Source organism: Schistocerca americana, chromosome 3, assembly GCF_021461395.2.
Source record: "Schistocerca americana isolate TAMUIC-IGC-003095 chromosome 3, iqSchAmer2.1, whole genome shotgun sequence".
In the NCBI taxonomy this organism is placed as follows: domain Eukaryota; kingdom Metazoa; phylum Arthropoda; class Insecta; order Orthoptera; family Acrididae; genus Schistocerca; species Schistocerca americana.
Window position 1 is genome coordinate 152,883,217 of NC_060121.1, and position 16,502 is coordinate 152,899,718.

The 16,502-nt window shown below is 46.6% G+C and overlaps 1 protein-coding gene across 1 annotated transcript; it reads left to right on the forward strand.

Moving 5' to 3' along the window:
* The first annotated feature begins 593 nt into the window (after positions 1–593).
* LOC124605937 (nucleolar and coiled-body phosphoprotein 1-like) lies at positions 594–16,174 on the forward strand. The gene is made up of 3 exons (XM_047137896.1): positions 594–706; positions 907–1,484; positions 15,561–16,174. Exons 1-3 carry the CDS (start codon positions 594–596, stop codon positions 16,172–16,174), a joined length of 1,305 nt encoding a protein of 434 aa, XP_046993852.1.
* The last annotated feature ends 328 nt before the right edge of the window (positions 16,175–16,502 follow it).

Sequence of the window (16,502 nt, forward strand, 5' to 3'; positions counted from 1 at the left end):
GACGGATTAGTGAAACTGGCAATGGACCTACTCTGGAGCAAGGGCGACGAAGTACGCAAGCGAGTACTGCGGCGACCAATAGGCGACTCCGTAAATTCTCTTATGACCAGCGCCCAAGGGACGACCGCTCCGCTTGAGCAAAAACTGCCAATCACGGACGTAAACAAAGCGTTCACCAATCATGGCCTTACAAACGAAATTCGTCTAGACTCTCACTGTTGTACTCCGTCAACCTAGACGCCATTACCACTCCTTCCCTCCAAATCGAGACGGTGACAGCTGGCATAACTGTCGAGCAGCCTCTCACAGCCTCCACCAGGACTTTGCGTGGGATGTTTTCAGGCGACAGGTGTGTTCTGTGCCGTAACCACGAGCGCTAGAACTAAGACGAGCAGAAAGCCAGAGAAGGTGGTGAGGAAACGTCGGCCAATGGTGGGCGCAACTGGACCGCGCCGCGCCAAAAGCGACACCTGGAAGGAGTGAATATAAACGCAACTCCTTGCCAGGCCGGCGGCCACTGTGTGTGGGGAGACGCTGACTAGAGCGGAGCGCTTGGTGCTGGTCCTGTTGCTGCCGTCGCTGTTGTGGCTCAGATGCCGCCCAGAAGAGATGGGAGGCCGAGCCGCCGCCTTACTGCCGCCGTAATGGAGCGTGTCTTTAGTGAGGCGCTCGGCTTCGGTGGCGGCAAACCACGTCGAGATGTGCAGTGCTTCCGCTGCCAGCAGATTGGCCACGTGGCTAAATACTGCCGGCGCAACCAAGTGGTGTGCATGAAGTGCGCGGAGCCGCACGACACCCGCGACTGCACAAAGCCGCGTGACGTAGCGCCGAAGTGCGCAAACTACGGAGGAAAGCACGTCGCGAGCTTTCGTGGCTGCAGTTACATTGCTAACTGGGGTCACGGAGGCAACAAGAAGAGGAAGAGGAAGAGACGAAGAAACTGTTCCGACCGCGGGCCAGCGCCTGCGGCAGGAACAGACCAGCAGCACCAGGGGGGCCACCGCCCCCCGAAAGACCCCGCCATGATGACGCTGTGCCGCACAACAAGCTTCGTGCGGCCACAGAAGACGCGATAGCGGACCTCAAAGACCTCAGGACCGCCCTACGAGACGAGTTGGCAGCGGCTCATCGGGAAATCCAGCGGCTGCGGGCTGAAGTGGCTTCAGCCACCAAAGCCTTGCGGCTCACCTCACCTGCCCCATCCCCATCGGGGCGGGAGCCCATAGAAAAAAAAATGGACGCAATGGAATCTGACCCAGAACCAGCACCGCCGCCTCCCAAGAAGAAGTTGGCGGTGCGGATCTCCAAGGATTTGGAAGGGCTGCTTGCATTGGCCGCCTCCGAAAAGGTTGAGGCTGCCACCAAGGAAAACGCAGCCCTGGTCTCCGACGAAGAAAAGAAGAAGGCTGTTTCACAACAGACGTCCAAACCTTACCACGAGACGCCGGGAACGATCTCGCCGCCCTCCTCAAGGGGGGGACCTCGTTCGCCGAGCCACAACGCAGTCGGGTGGCGAGAGAAGCCAAGAAGACGCCGATATCCGATCCTATCCCAATCTCAGATCAATCCACACCCTAAATCATCCCAGAAATATCTTTCCAAAACCATCCTACCAACAACCAAAGAGACACTATTCATGATTCCTTCCCAAATCCATCATTCCGAAACCCTATATTATTTGACAGAAGGTATGGGCTCGAGCAGTCCCGGTCCTTTGAAACAAAACGAGGGATACGGATATCCCATCCGACACACCACTCCGCCTCGCCGCCCAGATCGGCCCAGTCTGCAACGGACATTTGTGCTACGCTATCAGGTTGTCGTGATCCGTAGCAAGTGTTCACTAGGCTTTTGTGCATAGCAAGAACTTTACTGTTTTCATATCACCTGTCGCTAGCGAGTAGCGGTTTGATAAAAAAATGTTCTTCAAGTAAATAATAATCATAATGATTATGAAACATTCAACATTCCACAGAACACCTTCACTTTATGTTTTTTTCCTCCTTTTTTCCTTTCTAGAAATACTTACCCCCAAGCTATGCATAGCAAAATACCAACACCTCTTCCTCTTTCTGAGCTCAACATCTCACTCATTATGGAGGGGTGCTGACTCAGTTTTTCAGGATAACAAATGGGAAGTTGCGGTACAGAAAATGGCCCAGAATCACCAGTGTGTGTGTGTGTGTGTGTGTGTGTGTGTGTGTATGTGTCTGCGAGTGTGTGGTGAGTCAAGTTCAAATTGCTCTGACCACTATGCAACTTAACTTCTGAGGTCATCAGTCGCCTAGAACTTAGAACTGATTAAACCTAATTAACCTAAGGACATCACACACATCCATGCCCGAGGCAGGATTCAAACCTGCGACCGTGGCGGTCGCTCGGTTCCAGACTGTAGCACCTAGAACCACACGGCCACTCCGGCCGACCGTTGAGTCAAGTGTTATGAAACAACGTGTGTATAGTGTGTGCAGTGACTGATAGTGAGATATGAGTGAACGGTGTGGCATTACATTATTTAATAAGTTATTTGTAAAAAAAACTAGTGTGTACCTGTACCAGAAGTAAATCTAATGATTATGTCTAACTAGAAGTCTGTAAATATATGTGTATATGAATTAGCTTATTTTAAATTGGTCTAAATTTGTAAATACTTTAACATGTCCTGTAACCTTGTAAAAAGAGATCTACGGATGAATGAAGCTGCTACTACTACTACTACTACTACTACTACTGTGATTGCTGTAATCAAAGTTAACTGTTGTCAGTTGCTTTATAGAAATAAAACTACCATTGTCATTTGTTTGAATTGTTGTATAGCATTCCGAGAAGGCTGCATCCTTTAGGCACCCTATTAGCGACGAGTGGGCAAGGTCCCACAATGTGCCAATGGAATATGGTAAGGTTTCGTGCGGCGCCATTCTGTCGGCTACCCCGTGGAGCTCGGCCCCATTTCGCCGAAGCATCCCAAACGATACTACAGCCGTGATGCTGAGCTGGCGAGTTCTTGCCCAAAAGAAGATGCTTTCGCGAAGAACTGCCCCCAACTATTGTAAAACAGCGGCCGTACGTCGTTCTGGCCCCTGAGACCCGACGTCAAAAGAAAAAGCTGCCAATGGGTCAGTACTCCGTCCGAAATCCCCAGTCTATCGCACATGGCTGACATAGTGTTTAGTGTATCTGGGATTGTAAAACAGTTAAGATCCTTAGACGCCAGAAAGGCATCTGGCGCAGATGGTATCCCTGTAAGATTTTATGTTGACTATGCTACAAATATAGCACCATTCTTATCCGTCATCTATCAGAGATCATTGTACCGGCGGAAAGTTCCACGGGACTGGAAGAAGGCCCAGGTCATAGTAACCTATGAAAAGGGTAGAAAATCGGATGCACATAATTACCGGCCAATTTCACTGACATCAATTTGTTGTAGAATCATGGAACATATTTTGTGTTCAGACATAATGACCTTTTTAGACTCTGAGAAGCTCATCTGCAGGAACCAGCACGGTTTTAGGAAACAGCGGTCATGCAAGACACAGCTGGCCCTCTTTGTGCATGGTATGCAACAGGCTCTAGATACCGGCTCCCAGGTTGATGCCATATTTCTCGACTTTCGAAAGGCGTTCGACTCAGTTCGGCACTGTCGCTTGCTCCAAAAAGTGCGCGCTTACGGTCTGTCCGATGACATATGCGGTTGGATAGAAAGTTTTCTAACAGACAGGGAGTAGTATGTCGTCCTGAACGGGGTGACTTCAACAGAAACAAGCGTAACTTCAGGTGTGCCCCAGGGCAGCGTAATAGGTCCTCTGCTTTTTACGATTTACATAAACGATCTGGTTGACGGTATTGACAGCGGCCTTAGACTGTTTGTCGATGATGCTGTACTCTACAGGAAAGTAGTATCACACGAAAGTTGTGAACAAATCAATGAGGATTTGCAGAAAATAAATGCGTGGTGTAATGACTGGCAGTTATCTTTCAATATTAGTAACTGTAACCTACTGCGTATAACAAGGCGAAGATCCCCATTAAAGTACGAGCACAAAATAAAAGATCAGTCTTTGGAAACGATAATATGAGTGAAGTATTTGGGTGTGACTATTCGAAATGATCTCAAATGGAATGATCAGATTACACAAGTAACGGGTAAGGCGAACTCTAGATTGCGGTTTATTGGTTAAATCCTGAAGCGATGCAGTCCTTCAACAAAGGAAATAGCTTACAATACGTTAGTTCGTCCAGTCTTGGAGTATTGTTCGTCTGAATGGGACCCTTACCAGTTGGGTCTGATTCAAGAGATTGAGAAGGTCCAAAGAAGAGCGGCAAGATTCGTGACTGGTACATTTAGCCGTCGCGAGAGCGTTACAAATCTCATAGAAAATATGAAGTGGGATACAGTTGCAGATAGACGACGCGCTAAACGGAAGGGGCTGCTCACTAAATTCCGAAATCCAATCTTCGCTGGGGATGTAGAACATATATTATTACCACCAACTTTCAAATCGCGTAATGATCATCATTCAAAGATAATGGAAATAAGAGCTCGTACTGAGGCGTTCAGACAAGTCGTTTTATCCGCGCGCTATCCGCGAGTGGAACAGAGATGGGGGGGGGATATGACTTTGGCGCGAATTGTGTCCTCCGCCACACGCCGTTTGGTGGCTAGCGGAGTATATATGTAGATGTTGATGTAGACAGGATGTCCTTCCCCACCTCCTGCTATTGCGAGTGGTTGGCCTCCTCACAGCCCAAAAGTTCTCGCTCGTTTCCTAATAATGAAACTGCATCCTACTCTCTATCATGTACTTTCGGTACATAGCATCTCATTACATACTTTGCATGACACAGGAGCAAAAAGACATTAATTTGCATGTGTGCGAACTTAAATTTTATAAACGCGAGATAGGCTTCCCCCCCCCCCCCCCCCCCATGAACCATGGACCTTGCCGTTGGTGGGGAGGCTTGCGTGCCCCAGCGATACAGATGGCCGTACCGTAGGTGCAACCACAACGGAGGGGTATCTGTTGAGAGGCCAGACAAACATGTGGTTCCTGAAGAGGGGCAGCAGCCTTTTAAGTAGTTGCAGGGGTAACAGTCTGGATGATTGACTGATCTGGCCTTGTAACATTAACCAAAACGGCCTTGCTGTGCTGGTGCTGCGAACGGCTGAAAGCAAGGGGAAACTACAGCCGTAACTTTTCCCGAGGGCATGCAGCTTTACTGTATGATTACATGATGATGGCGTGCTCTTGGGTAAAATATTCCGGAGGTAAAATAGTCCTCCATTCGGATCTCCGGGCGGGGACTACTCAAGAGGACATCGTTATCAGGAGAAAGAAAACTGGCGTTCTACTGATCGGAGCGTGGAATGTCAGATCCCTTAATCGGGCAGGTAGGTTAGAAAATTTAAAAAGGGAAATGGATAGGTTAAAGTTAGATATAGTGGGAATTAGTGAAGTTCGGTGGCAGGAGGAACAAGACTTTTGGTCAGGTGAATACAGGGTTATAAATACAAAATCATATAGGGGTAATGCAGGAGTAGGTTTAATAATGAATAAAAAAATAGGAGTGCGGGTTAGCTACTACAAATAGCATAGTGAACGCATTATTGTGGCCAAGATAGACACAAAGTCCATGCCTACTACAGTAGTACAAGTTTATATGCCAACTAGCTCTGCAGATGATGAAGAAATTGATGAAATGTATGACGAGATAAAAGAAATTATTCAGGTAGTTAAGGGAGACGAAAATTTAATAGTCATGGGTGACTGGAATTCGTCAGTAGGAAAAGGGAGAGAAGGATACATAGTAGGTGAATATGGATTGGGGGGAAGAAATGAAAGAGGAAGCCGCCTTGTAGAATTTTGCACAGAGCATAACTTAATCATAGCTAACACTTGGTTCAAGAATCATGAAAGAAGGTTGTATACCTGGAAGAATCCTGGAGATACTAAAAGGTATCAGATAGATTACATAATGGTAAGACAGAGATTTAGGAACCAGGTTTTAAATTGTAAGACATTTCCAGGGGCAGATGTGGATTCTGACCTCAATCTATTGGTTATGAACTGCAGATTGAAACTGAAGAAACTGCAAAAAGGCGGGAATTTAAGGAGATGGGACCTGGATAAACTGAAGGAACCAGAGGTTGTACAGAGTTTCAGGGAGAGCATAAGGGAACAATTGACAGGAATGGGGGAAAGAAATACAGTAGAAGAAGAATGGGTAGCTTTGAGGGATGCAGTAGTGAAGGCAGCAGAGGATCAAGTAGGTAAAAAGACGAGGGCTAGTAGAGATCCTTGGGTAACACAAGAAATATTCAATTTAATTGATGAAAGGAGAAAATATAAAAATGCAATAAATGAAGCAGGCAAAAAGGAATACAAACGTCTCAAAAATGAGATCGACAGGAAGTGCAAAATGGATAAGCAGGGATGGCTAGAGGACAAATGTAAGGATGTAGAGGCTTATCTCACTAGGGGTAAGATAGATACTGCCTACAGGAAAATTAAAGAGACCTTTGGAGACAAGAGAACCACTTGTATGAACATCAAGAGTTCAGATGGAAACCCAGTTCTAAGCAAAGAAGGGAAAGCAGAAAGGTGGAAGGAGTATATAGAGGATCTATACAAGGGCGATGTACTTGAGGACAATGGACTTATGGAAATGGAAATGGAAGAGGATGTAGATGAAGATGAAATGGGAGATACGATACTGCGTGAAGAGTTTGACAGAGCACTGAAACACCTGAGTCGAAACAAGGCCCCCGGAGTAGACAACATTCCATTGGAACTACTGACGGCCTTGGGAGAGCCAGTCCTGACAAAACTCTACCATTTGGTGAGCAAGATGTATGAAACAGGCGAAATACCCTCAGAGTTCAAGAAGAATATAATAATTCCAATCCCAAAGAAAGCAGGTGTTGACAGATGTGAAAATTACCGAACAATCAGTTTAATAAGCCACAGCTGCAAAATACTAACACGAATTCTTTGCAGACGAATGGAAAAACTGGTAGAAGCGGACCTCGGGGAAGATTAGTTTGGATTCCGTAGAAATGTTGGAACACGTGAGGCAATACTAACCTTACGACTTATCTTAGAAGAAAGATTAAGAAAAGGCAAACCTACGTTTCTAGCATTTGTAGACTTAGAGAAAGCTTTTGACAACGTTAACTGGAATACTCTCATTCAAATTCTGAAGGTGGCAGGGGTAAAATACAGGGAGCGAAAGGCTATTTACAATTTGTACAGAAACCAGATGGCAGTTATAAGAGTCGAGGGACATGAAAGGGGAGCAGTGGTTGGGAAAGGAGTGAGACAGGGTTGTAGCCTCTCCCCGATGTTATTCAATCTGTATATTGAGCAAGCAGTAAAGGAAACAAAAGAAAAATTCGGAGTAGGTATTAAAATCCATGGAGAAGAAATAAAAACTTTGAGGTTCGCCGATGACATTGTAATTCTGTCAGAGACAGCAAAGGACTTGGAAGAGCAGTTGAATGAAATGGACAGTGTCTTGAAAGGAGGATATAAGATGAACATCAACAAAAGCAAAACGAGGATAATGGAATGTAGTCAAATTAAATCGGATGATGCTGAGGGGATTAGATTCGGAAATGAGACACTTTAAGTAGTAAAGGAGTTTTGCTATTTAGGGAGTAAAATAATTGATGATGGTCGAAGTAGAGAGGATATAAAATGTAGACTGGCAATGGCAAGGAAATCGTTTCTGAAGAGTAGAAATTTGTTAACATCGAGTATAGATTTAAGTGTCAGGAAGTCGTTTCTGAAAGTATTTGTATGGAGTGTAGCCATGTATGGAAGTGAAACATGGACGATAACTAGTTTGGACAAGAAGAGAATAGAAGCTTTCGAAATGTGGTGCTACAGAAGAATGCTGAAGATAAGGTGGGTAGATCACATAACTAATGAGGAGGTATTGAATAGGATTGGGGAGAAGAGAAGTTTGTGGCACAACTTGACTAGAAGAAGGGATCGGTTGGTAGGACATGTTTTGAGGCATCAAGGGATCACAAATTTAGCATTGGAGGGCAGCGTGGAGGGTAAAAATCGTAGAGGGAGACCAAGAGATCAATACACTAAACGGATTCAGAAGGATGTAGGTTGCAGTAGGTACTGGGAGATGAAGAAGCTTGCACAGGATAGAGTAGCATGGAGAGCTGCATCAAACCAGTCTCAGGACTGAAGACCACAACAACAACAAGATAGGCTTGTTTGATGTCCTTTAATAAGTGTATGATGAGGCCAGAGGATCTGCCGTCTTGCAAATGGAGATCATACCAGCAGCTACAATGAGACACAAGTATCGAAGGCTGCTGGTTTAAGACGAAGGACAGATTCTTATGGTCTGGAACCTAGGAATGAGAATCTTGGAAATGGAGAAGCTGGTAAACTTTAAAAGTGGTTCCCACTTCTGATACAACTGGATCACTTGGCCTTCTGACAAGGACATTGGTAGCTGAATGCTAAATGTGCACAAACATTGTAAATAACGTTATTTATTCGGCCCTGAGCTCCAAGCTGTCTAAATTTCCATGACATTTTAATTGATTAGTAGCCATACTCTCACATGCAAAAGACAAAACTGAGCAACAGAATTTTAATTATTGAACTCCAGGTGTCAAACTTTGGTAACATATTAAGTAATTTTCTGTCACAGCGTTCAGGACGCTAGACGTTATAGGTCATGGGGATATGTTTTGGGGTGCACTTAGAGAAGGTTACCGAACTAAATATCTCTGTTATTGATATTTATTTCACAAATGGAGTGTAGCCCTGAGACCACATTTACATGGAACACACATAACAATACTAAACCTATGGTCCCATAAGAGTTAAGAATAGTAATGTACCAATCATTTGTCAGCAAAAGGACGAGTGGGATAAGGGAGCTCTGCATGGATCCGCAGCTACTCACACACAAATACTCGAAAGCAAAATTCACCACTTCCCATTAATACCATGCCGTCCGGCGACACCACAGTGGTGTCGTGAGCATAGTATAACGCAGTGGCTGGCGACAGCACTTTAGTATCTTTTACATTCTGTTGGTGTTTTGTTTAGGTAACAGTACGTTACACACGTCAACAATGTTTTTGTTTTTATAAGTACTTGTGCCCTTTCATCATGGCGGACGAAAGAGACAATGGCCGGCCGATGTGGCCGTGCGGTTCTAGGCGCTTCAGTCTGGAACCGCGTGACCGCAACGGTCGCAGGTTCGAATCCTGCCTCCGGCATGGATGTGTGTGATGTCCTTAGGTTAGTTAGGTTTAAGTAGTTCTAAGTTTTAGGGGGCTGATGACCTTAGAAGTTAAGTCCCATAGTGCTCAGAGCTATTTGAATCATTTTTTTTAAAGAGACAATAACATTATTTACGATGCACGCGCGGACGTCTTGTCTGACGTTCGGGACAACTTGGCAGATTGGGAAGAAGACACTGGATATCAAAAAAATGAAAGTGGAGCAGTATCGTGGGAAGGTATTGAAATACGTCCAAGAAGAATTCGGCGAACCCTACGGGTGCTAACTGATTCGGATGAATCAGACGAAGAAGATAGACTATGATTTACTGAGGACCAATACTAAATTTGAAGGATCTCCGGGTTCAAACTTATTTCCCAAAGATACGCAGAGCATAGAGGATATCGTAGAATTATATGTTGGGAACGATCTATTTCAATATATTAGCAACGAAACCAACATGTACTACAGTCAAAATTGCAACAGAAGGAAACTGGATTTTAAAAAAAGAAATTGTCAGCGTTACGGGACCCGAACTCAGAAAATGGTTTGAGCTTGTTATCCTTACGGGAATTGTAAAAAAAAAAAAAAGCATGGCTCGATGATTATTGGTCAACGAATCCGATATTTCGCAAAACGATGTCCCACAACCGATTCAGACAAATATTATCATTTTTACATTTTCTCGACAGCAATAATAAACCGGATAATGCCGACCGGCTTGTCAAAGTGCAATTCGTGATTTATTATTTTTCCAAAAAGTTTAAAGAAACGTTTAATCTAAGTCAAAACATCTCAATTGATGAAGGAATGACACCGTGGCGTGGATGATTAAATTTTAAAGTTTAAAATCCGTCGAAAATTGCGAAATACAACATACTCATTCAGTTGCTGTGTGATTCGATTACGAGATACCTTTCCTCATCCAGAATATATTCCGGCGCTGGAAAGCCGTTAGCAAAAACAGTGATGGAACTACTGACACCTTTTCATGGAAGTGGCATCACCTCTGCATGGATAATCATTATAAAAGTGTGGAACTTGCAGAGAAGTTACTTGAAAGAATTCGAGTTTGTGGAACGAAACGACAGAATAGAGGATTTCCTGAAAATTAAAGCGCGCAAAAAAAGTCAGTGTGTTCGAAGCTTGCCATCAACGGAAAGGTGGCAAGCGGCCGGCGACAAGCCAAGTAATCCGAATTAGCGCTGCTGGCGCCAGGCGAATAAATTTGTACGAGACGTGCGTAACTGATCATTCAAAGCCAGACTCAGAGCGAAACGAACCATGGTAATCGACTGGGCATACGTTGCACTAAGTGCCTCGTGGCCGATCAGACACCGAATTCTGTTCCAGCTGAATTTTTGTAAAGACGATACTGAAATCGTCATTCGCGAAAACACAGCACAGCTCGTAACGACGGAGTTTCAACGTTATAGAGAAACCTAAATCGAAATCAAAACTAACTCTCCTCCAAAAATCATCACTCATATGCTCACGGAGCAGCGACTGCTTGCTGTGACTGGTCTCGTCCACCTCCCGGTAACTTCTCTCCAAAAGCTGAACTTTTTCGCCTTTGGATATAGAGCGCGACCAGACTTTATGGGGGGAATATTGACCAATCTGCGGACTGCTTCATTTAGAAAGAGCAAGCGTTCTCTCCGGTTATAAGACAGGAGAGGAAACGCCCCCTTCTCTAGGCCTGAAATTTTTCCATTCCGTTGAATGGATGAAATTTTGAAGGGGGCCCAACACTTGGATACGAAACGGCCAACCACGCTGTTACACGTCTGGGGCCGATTTGACGCCACCGGAGCTGGCTTCGAAAACATCGTTCAGCTGCCTTCCCAGACTGCTAATGCAAAGCTAAACAAAGAGCCTCCATCTGAATCTGTCTACGTCATTTGTTATTAATTCCACATACATTGAAAATGAACAAGCGGCCATGTTTGAGACAGGTGGTAAAAGGTTGTAATTAAGGTGAGAACAAAGGCACATAAATTCGGATTCCTCCCTGACAAGGAAATGTGTGCATAGAAAATACTGGCAAATGCAATCAGAGAAAAGATTTTCTGGTGAACTTGATAAATCTAAATCACGGAGATTATGTGAGAGGCGAATTGACTGATGCCTTTCAAGATGTGGCGTGCTGCTGTCGTGAGCATCTCTAGGGAATGATGAACGACAGTAAACACACTAGCAGGTCACAATCTGTCGTACATCCATGCCTCATCACAGAACCTGCAGGTCGAAAGCTTGAGGCGGTGATCTCTGAAAGACCCGACAGCAGAGGACAGTTCTAGTGCAGGCACACGTGTTTCGCAGCAGATCGTCCATCGCACATTATTGAACATGGGGATATGCAGCAGACAATCCCTACATTTTTCCCATGTTGACCCGATGACATCTTCAATAACGACTGTCCTGGCCGCGAGATCATCGAGACTGGCTCTCGGGTCATTGGAAACGTCTCGCCTGATTGGATGTTATTGTTACACCAGATCAATGGTCGTGTCCAGTTAAGCCGTCATACAAGCGAACGGCTAGCCGAAACATGCATCATACATTCACAGCACATTGTTGAAGATGAGGGTTCACAGCAGACGTCCCCAACGTGTTCCCATGTTAATCCAACGACATGATCAGTTACGACTGCGGTGGATACGGGATCTTCGACACTGGACCTCGGATCAATGGGAACAAGTCACCTACTTGGATAAATGGCGTTTCTTAGTACACCAGGTTGGTCGACGTGTCTAGACACGCTCTCATCCAATCGAACGACTGCTTGAAACATGCACTGTGCCAAGGATGCAGCCTGATGGCATCATTAACATGCTGGTAGCTTCCATGGTGTAGTTAGTAATTCAAGGCACCATGTCAGCTGTGGACTATGCCAACATTACTGTGGATCACTTGCATCCCTTCATGCTTCATGTCTTCCCCAACGGCTATGGCGTCTTTCAGTGGCCAGAGGAGTTTGGCGGTGAGCTCACGTTGACGTGTCGACCACCAAATTCATTTGAGCTGAGCCTGACGGAAGACACCTAGGACACTATCGGCCGCAGCACCTCACTCACAAATACTGGCCAGAAATTTACGCGCATTCCGTGGTCTCAGATTACAAATCTGGCACCACGTACGTAAAGCTATGTAGGACTTGTCGAATCAGTGTCAACAAAACGCTATAAAGCACGTCGTCATAAGGATTTGGCGCATCAGTGTATGGTGAGATTTAAAGCACTTGCCGTCTGACGTTTAAGATCCAAAATTGCACAGTTTTTTTTGCGAAAAATAGTGTCTGTAGGCAGCTGTCCACAGCGCTGTGCTCTCCATGGGGATAGAAAAACGCTTTAAAATATCTATTCTCTACAAAGAAACAAAAAAGTAGGATATCTTAAATTTTCATATGGGTGCATAATGTCTCCAAGTACGTCAGAAAGCTGTTCTTATGTTTGTTTAGGACCAGAGTTTACGATGACGGTAGAAGCTGAAGTAATAATTAAATTTTGTGCCAAGGCCAGGACTTGAACACTGTTCTCCCGCTTACCAGGCAGATATGCGATCCACTGCATCACCATCCCACTGTGGTGAACGCAGATGCATGGGTTACCCTACTCCAATGCCTTCCAAAACACAAACTTCAATCCACACCGCACTGCATCTTGTTAGTGTTAGGACTGGCGTAATCCAGGCAGCTGTGTTGGCCACAATGTCAGGGTGGCGTAGTGGGTAGCACATCTGCCTAGTAAGTAGGGGACGAGGTTCGACTCCTGGTTTAGGAACAAATTTTAATTCATAACTTCAGCTTCTATCGAAGATAAAGTTGAGACTAAAATGTCTCCACGAAAATGTAATTCCATCACATTAATAGACCAGAGTTTTGTGGTTTCCTCAGACTAGGCGAAATTTTCGCATCGGGGAAAGATTCATACTTGAGCACTAGCAGGGAGGGTGTTTTGCACTGTGGCAATCCCAACTCAGTACGAGCCGGCAATGCCGGTATCTATAGTTCCTAGTCGTTTACTGCCAACTGGAGCAGCAAAGGTCGGCCGCACACTGTCAAATGATAACTGAGTTCAATGTAGCCCTGCAGCACTGTTCAAAATATACAGGGTATTAAGGGTTACGTACAGATATTTTCATTGACAACTGAGGATAGTCTACTGAACATTACATCAGTATTTATTTCATTTGAAGGCTAACGATTTCAGCTATTAGGAGTAGTATGTTTTTAGGCTGGTTAGTACATCAAAATACACGTGGCAAGAGCAAGACATTAATAATTATTTTCCCCTGGATAGCAGGTCTAGGGTTGATGTGTGCAGGCGTGGACACAAAATTGTTAATCTACACTGACAGGCGTAGTCATGTTAGTGGTGCAGTTACGACCATGTGGGAAACATCAGGGAGTGAATTGTGTAACATGTTTGTGGGAAAACTGTTAGACACAGAGAAAAAAACAGCTAACACATTGGGCTGGGTACATATTAAGATACCAATGATCCTAGTATCTGGACTTATAACCCTAAAAACCTGTATATTACTAAACGGCTAAAATGATCACCCGGGTCCTAGTTCCAGTTTCAAGTTGCCTGTCTAACATTTTCCAGGGTCAACAAAAGTTTGATTTTCAATATTTCATACAATTATTGACCAAATACAAAAATTTAGGATGCTCTTTCAATTAGCTCTTTAAGAGGTATAATCTTGCGTTAAAGGTTTAACACAATAACCCAAGTCTTAAAGTTAGAAACTGTGTATATGTCTGAGCCGTGGCGACTGGCGGTAGGTTGTTCTACTTGCATCACTGATATCGATATTCGGCTGTCTTGCTATCTTTGTCTGCTTCCCCTCGGAGTTTTTGCGGGTGAACATGTGACGTGAGAGTCTCCGATCGGTGTTCAACGAGCCAACTTGTGTTGAAAACAAGCCGACGTCCCTAACCGTGGTCCATGGGCCTCGCCGTGCTCGCAGCCCATGTCTTTTGTCGCGCCGAATGTATGGTGCCGATCATTGGGCGTCTTGACGTGAAAAATTGTGGTGGGTTCTTCGTCTTACGCTGAACAGCTTCCCAGATCGTAATTTGCAAGCTCCAAGTTGCGTATGACCTCCATTCTGTGTTTAACGAAGAAGATCGTTGAAGCTTATTGTGGCATGGGTAGCTGCCGGTGATGGTTCTGAACTTGGTTCCACAGTGGCTATTTAAAGGAGACTGATGTTAGGACGTATTGAACGCTTTGGGACTGGTTGCGGTTGTGTACGCACCCGGCAGCCGTAGAGTTGATGGTTTAATCATTTGGCACCGAAGGATTTGGTATGTTTATTTAATGTTGACAGTGCCTTAAGGCTACTGGAAGTGATCTCAAAGTTTCCTGCTAATCTGTTGGGAGACGGGTAATGTTACAGTGCTGCTCCATTAGAATTTGGGGCATGAATACTATATATTCCAGCGTGGTTGTGATTTGACCTTGTTTTCATTGCAGTCCATTTGTGCTGCAGGCCATTTGTTAAGTCTGCTCGTTCCTGACGTCGGTGCGGTTATGGATTCTTGTCAGGACTGCTCATTGTGAGGCCGGTCGGACTATATATAAATATATACCGTCTGCTAGTGAGCCTCTGCACAAGCCGTGGGGAGTGAACGTTCGTATTGCCTGCCGGCCGTAGCGTCATTGCTTCCGAATACTGCTGTGGGCCTTAACGCTGTTCTCTAAAGTTAAGCGCAATTTGGGATTCTTTATGAGTGATTATGTCCGTTAGTTAAGTCAGGCCACTTTGTTAATATTAGCGTTTCTGTAAGTGATTTTACAGGTAATTACAAGCCATTCTTGACATCTTGGGTTGTCGTGTGTTCTCCCGGATATCAGCGTCGTACTTGCACGATATTTCGGTCACGTAGCTCGTAACCTTCATCAGGTGCGGCCTGAGACTGCTCCTCGAGTGGACCTGGTCCAGTATTTATGCCTACGGCCTTCCCCCTCCACCAACGGCTGCAGGCGCTTCCTCTGTGGTCCGCGCCCATTCCCTGCGACCTGCTGGAGCGTTGCTGCTCCGCTTTCCGTCCGCTGCGGTTCTAGGTGTTCCCTCTGCGGTCCGCGCCCACCAAACTCGCTCCTTCGGCTGACCTTAGACCTGCCTTACGATTTCCCAACTGCTCATCTTCACGACGTCGCGGAAGTACCTCTGCTCCATGACCTCTTCCAGGCTCTGGGGTACCAAGCGTTCCCCCCTGCGGTCCGCGCCCGCTCACCACGACCTGTTGGAGCGTTGCCGCTCCGTTTTTTCACGCACGCACACGCGTAGTCACTGAGATGCGCAGCCGCGAGAAGGACGTACCTGCGCTTGCTAGCGACGCGAAGGGTGTGGCAGATCGCCGTCCGGCCGCGCTTGCGCCGTCGGCGGCCCCATCTGGCCCCCCACTTACGACGACCAATGCTATGGCTATGGATTTGATGGACACAGCTCCGGAAACCTTGAAGGCAGCGCTGTCTGCTCCGCTCCCCGATTCTGAAGATGAGAGCTCCACCGCCCCTCAGCCACGCGGACGAAGCGGGAAACAGAAGAGGAGGGCAACGGCCGCGACGTCCGCTGTTCGCAGCTCGCCGATCGAGAAGAGGGCCAAGCAAGATTTCGCCCCTGACGCCGATGGTTTTGTCCCGGCCCGGCGAACTGCAAGACGCGTGCAGTCTTCGACGACGCTTCCAACTGCCGTCGCCAACTCATTCGACGCGCTCGCTGACGCGCCAGACCAGCTGCCTCGCGATCCTGCTCCGAAGAAAGACTGCCTGGCGTCTCTTTCGCGGCGGCAACGTCAGGGACGCCCTCCGCCGTCCCGGCTGCGTCGGCTGCTCCTGCTCCTGCCGCATCCGAGGCCGTGCCGACACCTGAGGCTCCTGCGCCTCCACCACAGCTGCTAGTGGCTCTCCCGGGACGTCGGCCGGACCGCACCCTGCCAACCGCCGGCGCAGGGGTCACCGCCCCATGGGTGCCCAGCGCTCAACACCGTCAGTCGAGCAGCCCCAGGTGGACTCTCACAGCGAAGCAGCCACGCCTCCCCCTTCCAGCGACGGGGCCACGCTGGCTGCCTCCACCGCTGACCTGGCCAACCTTGTCGCGCAGCTCACTGCCCTAGTGATCAGTGCTACGATGTTGATTGAAGTCCTGTCGCAGGAACTCACCGCTGCTGTGCCGATGGCCTCTCCCGCCCCGCCCGCTGTCAACACTCAGTGGCTGCACCATGGGCAG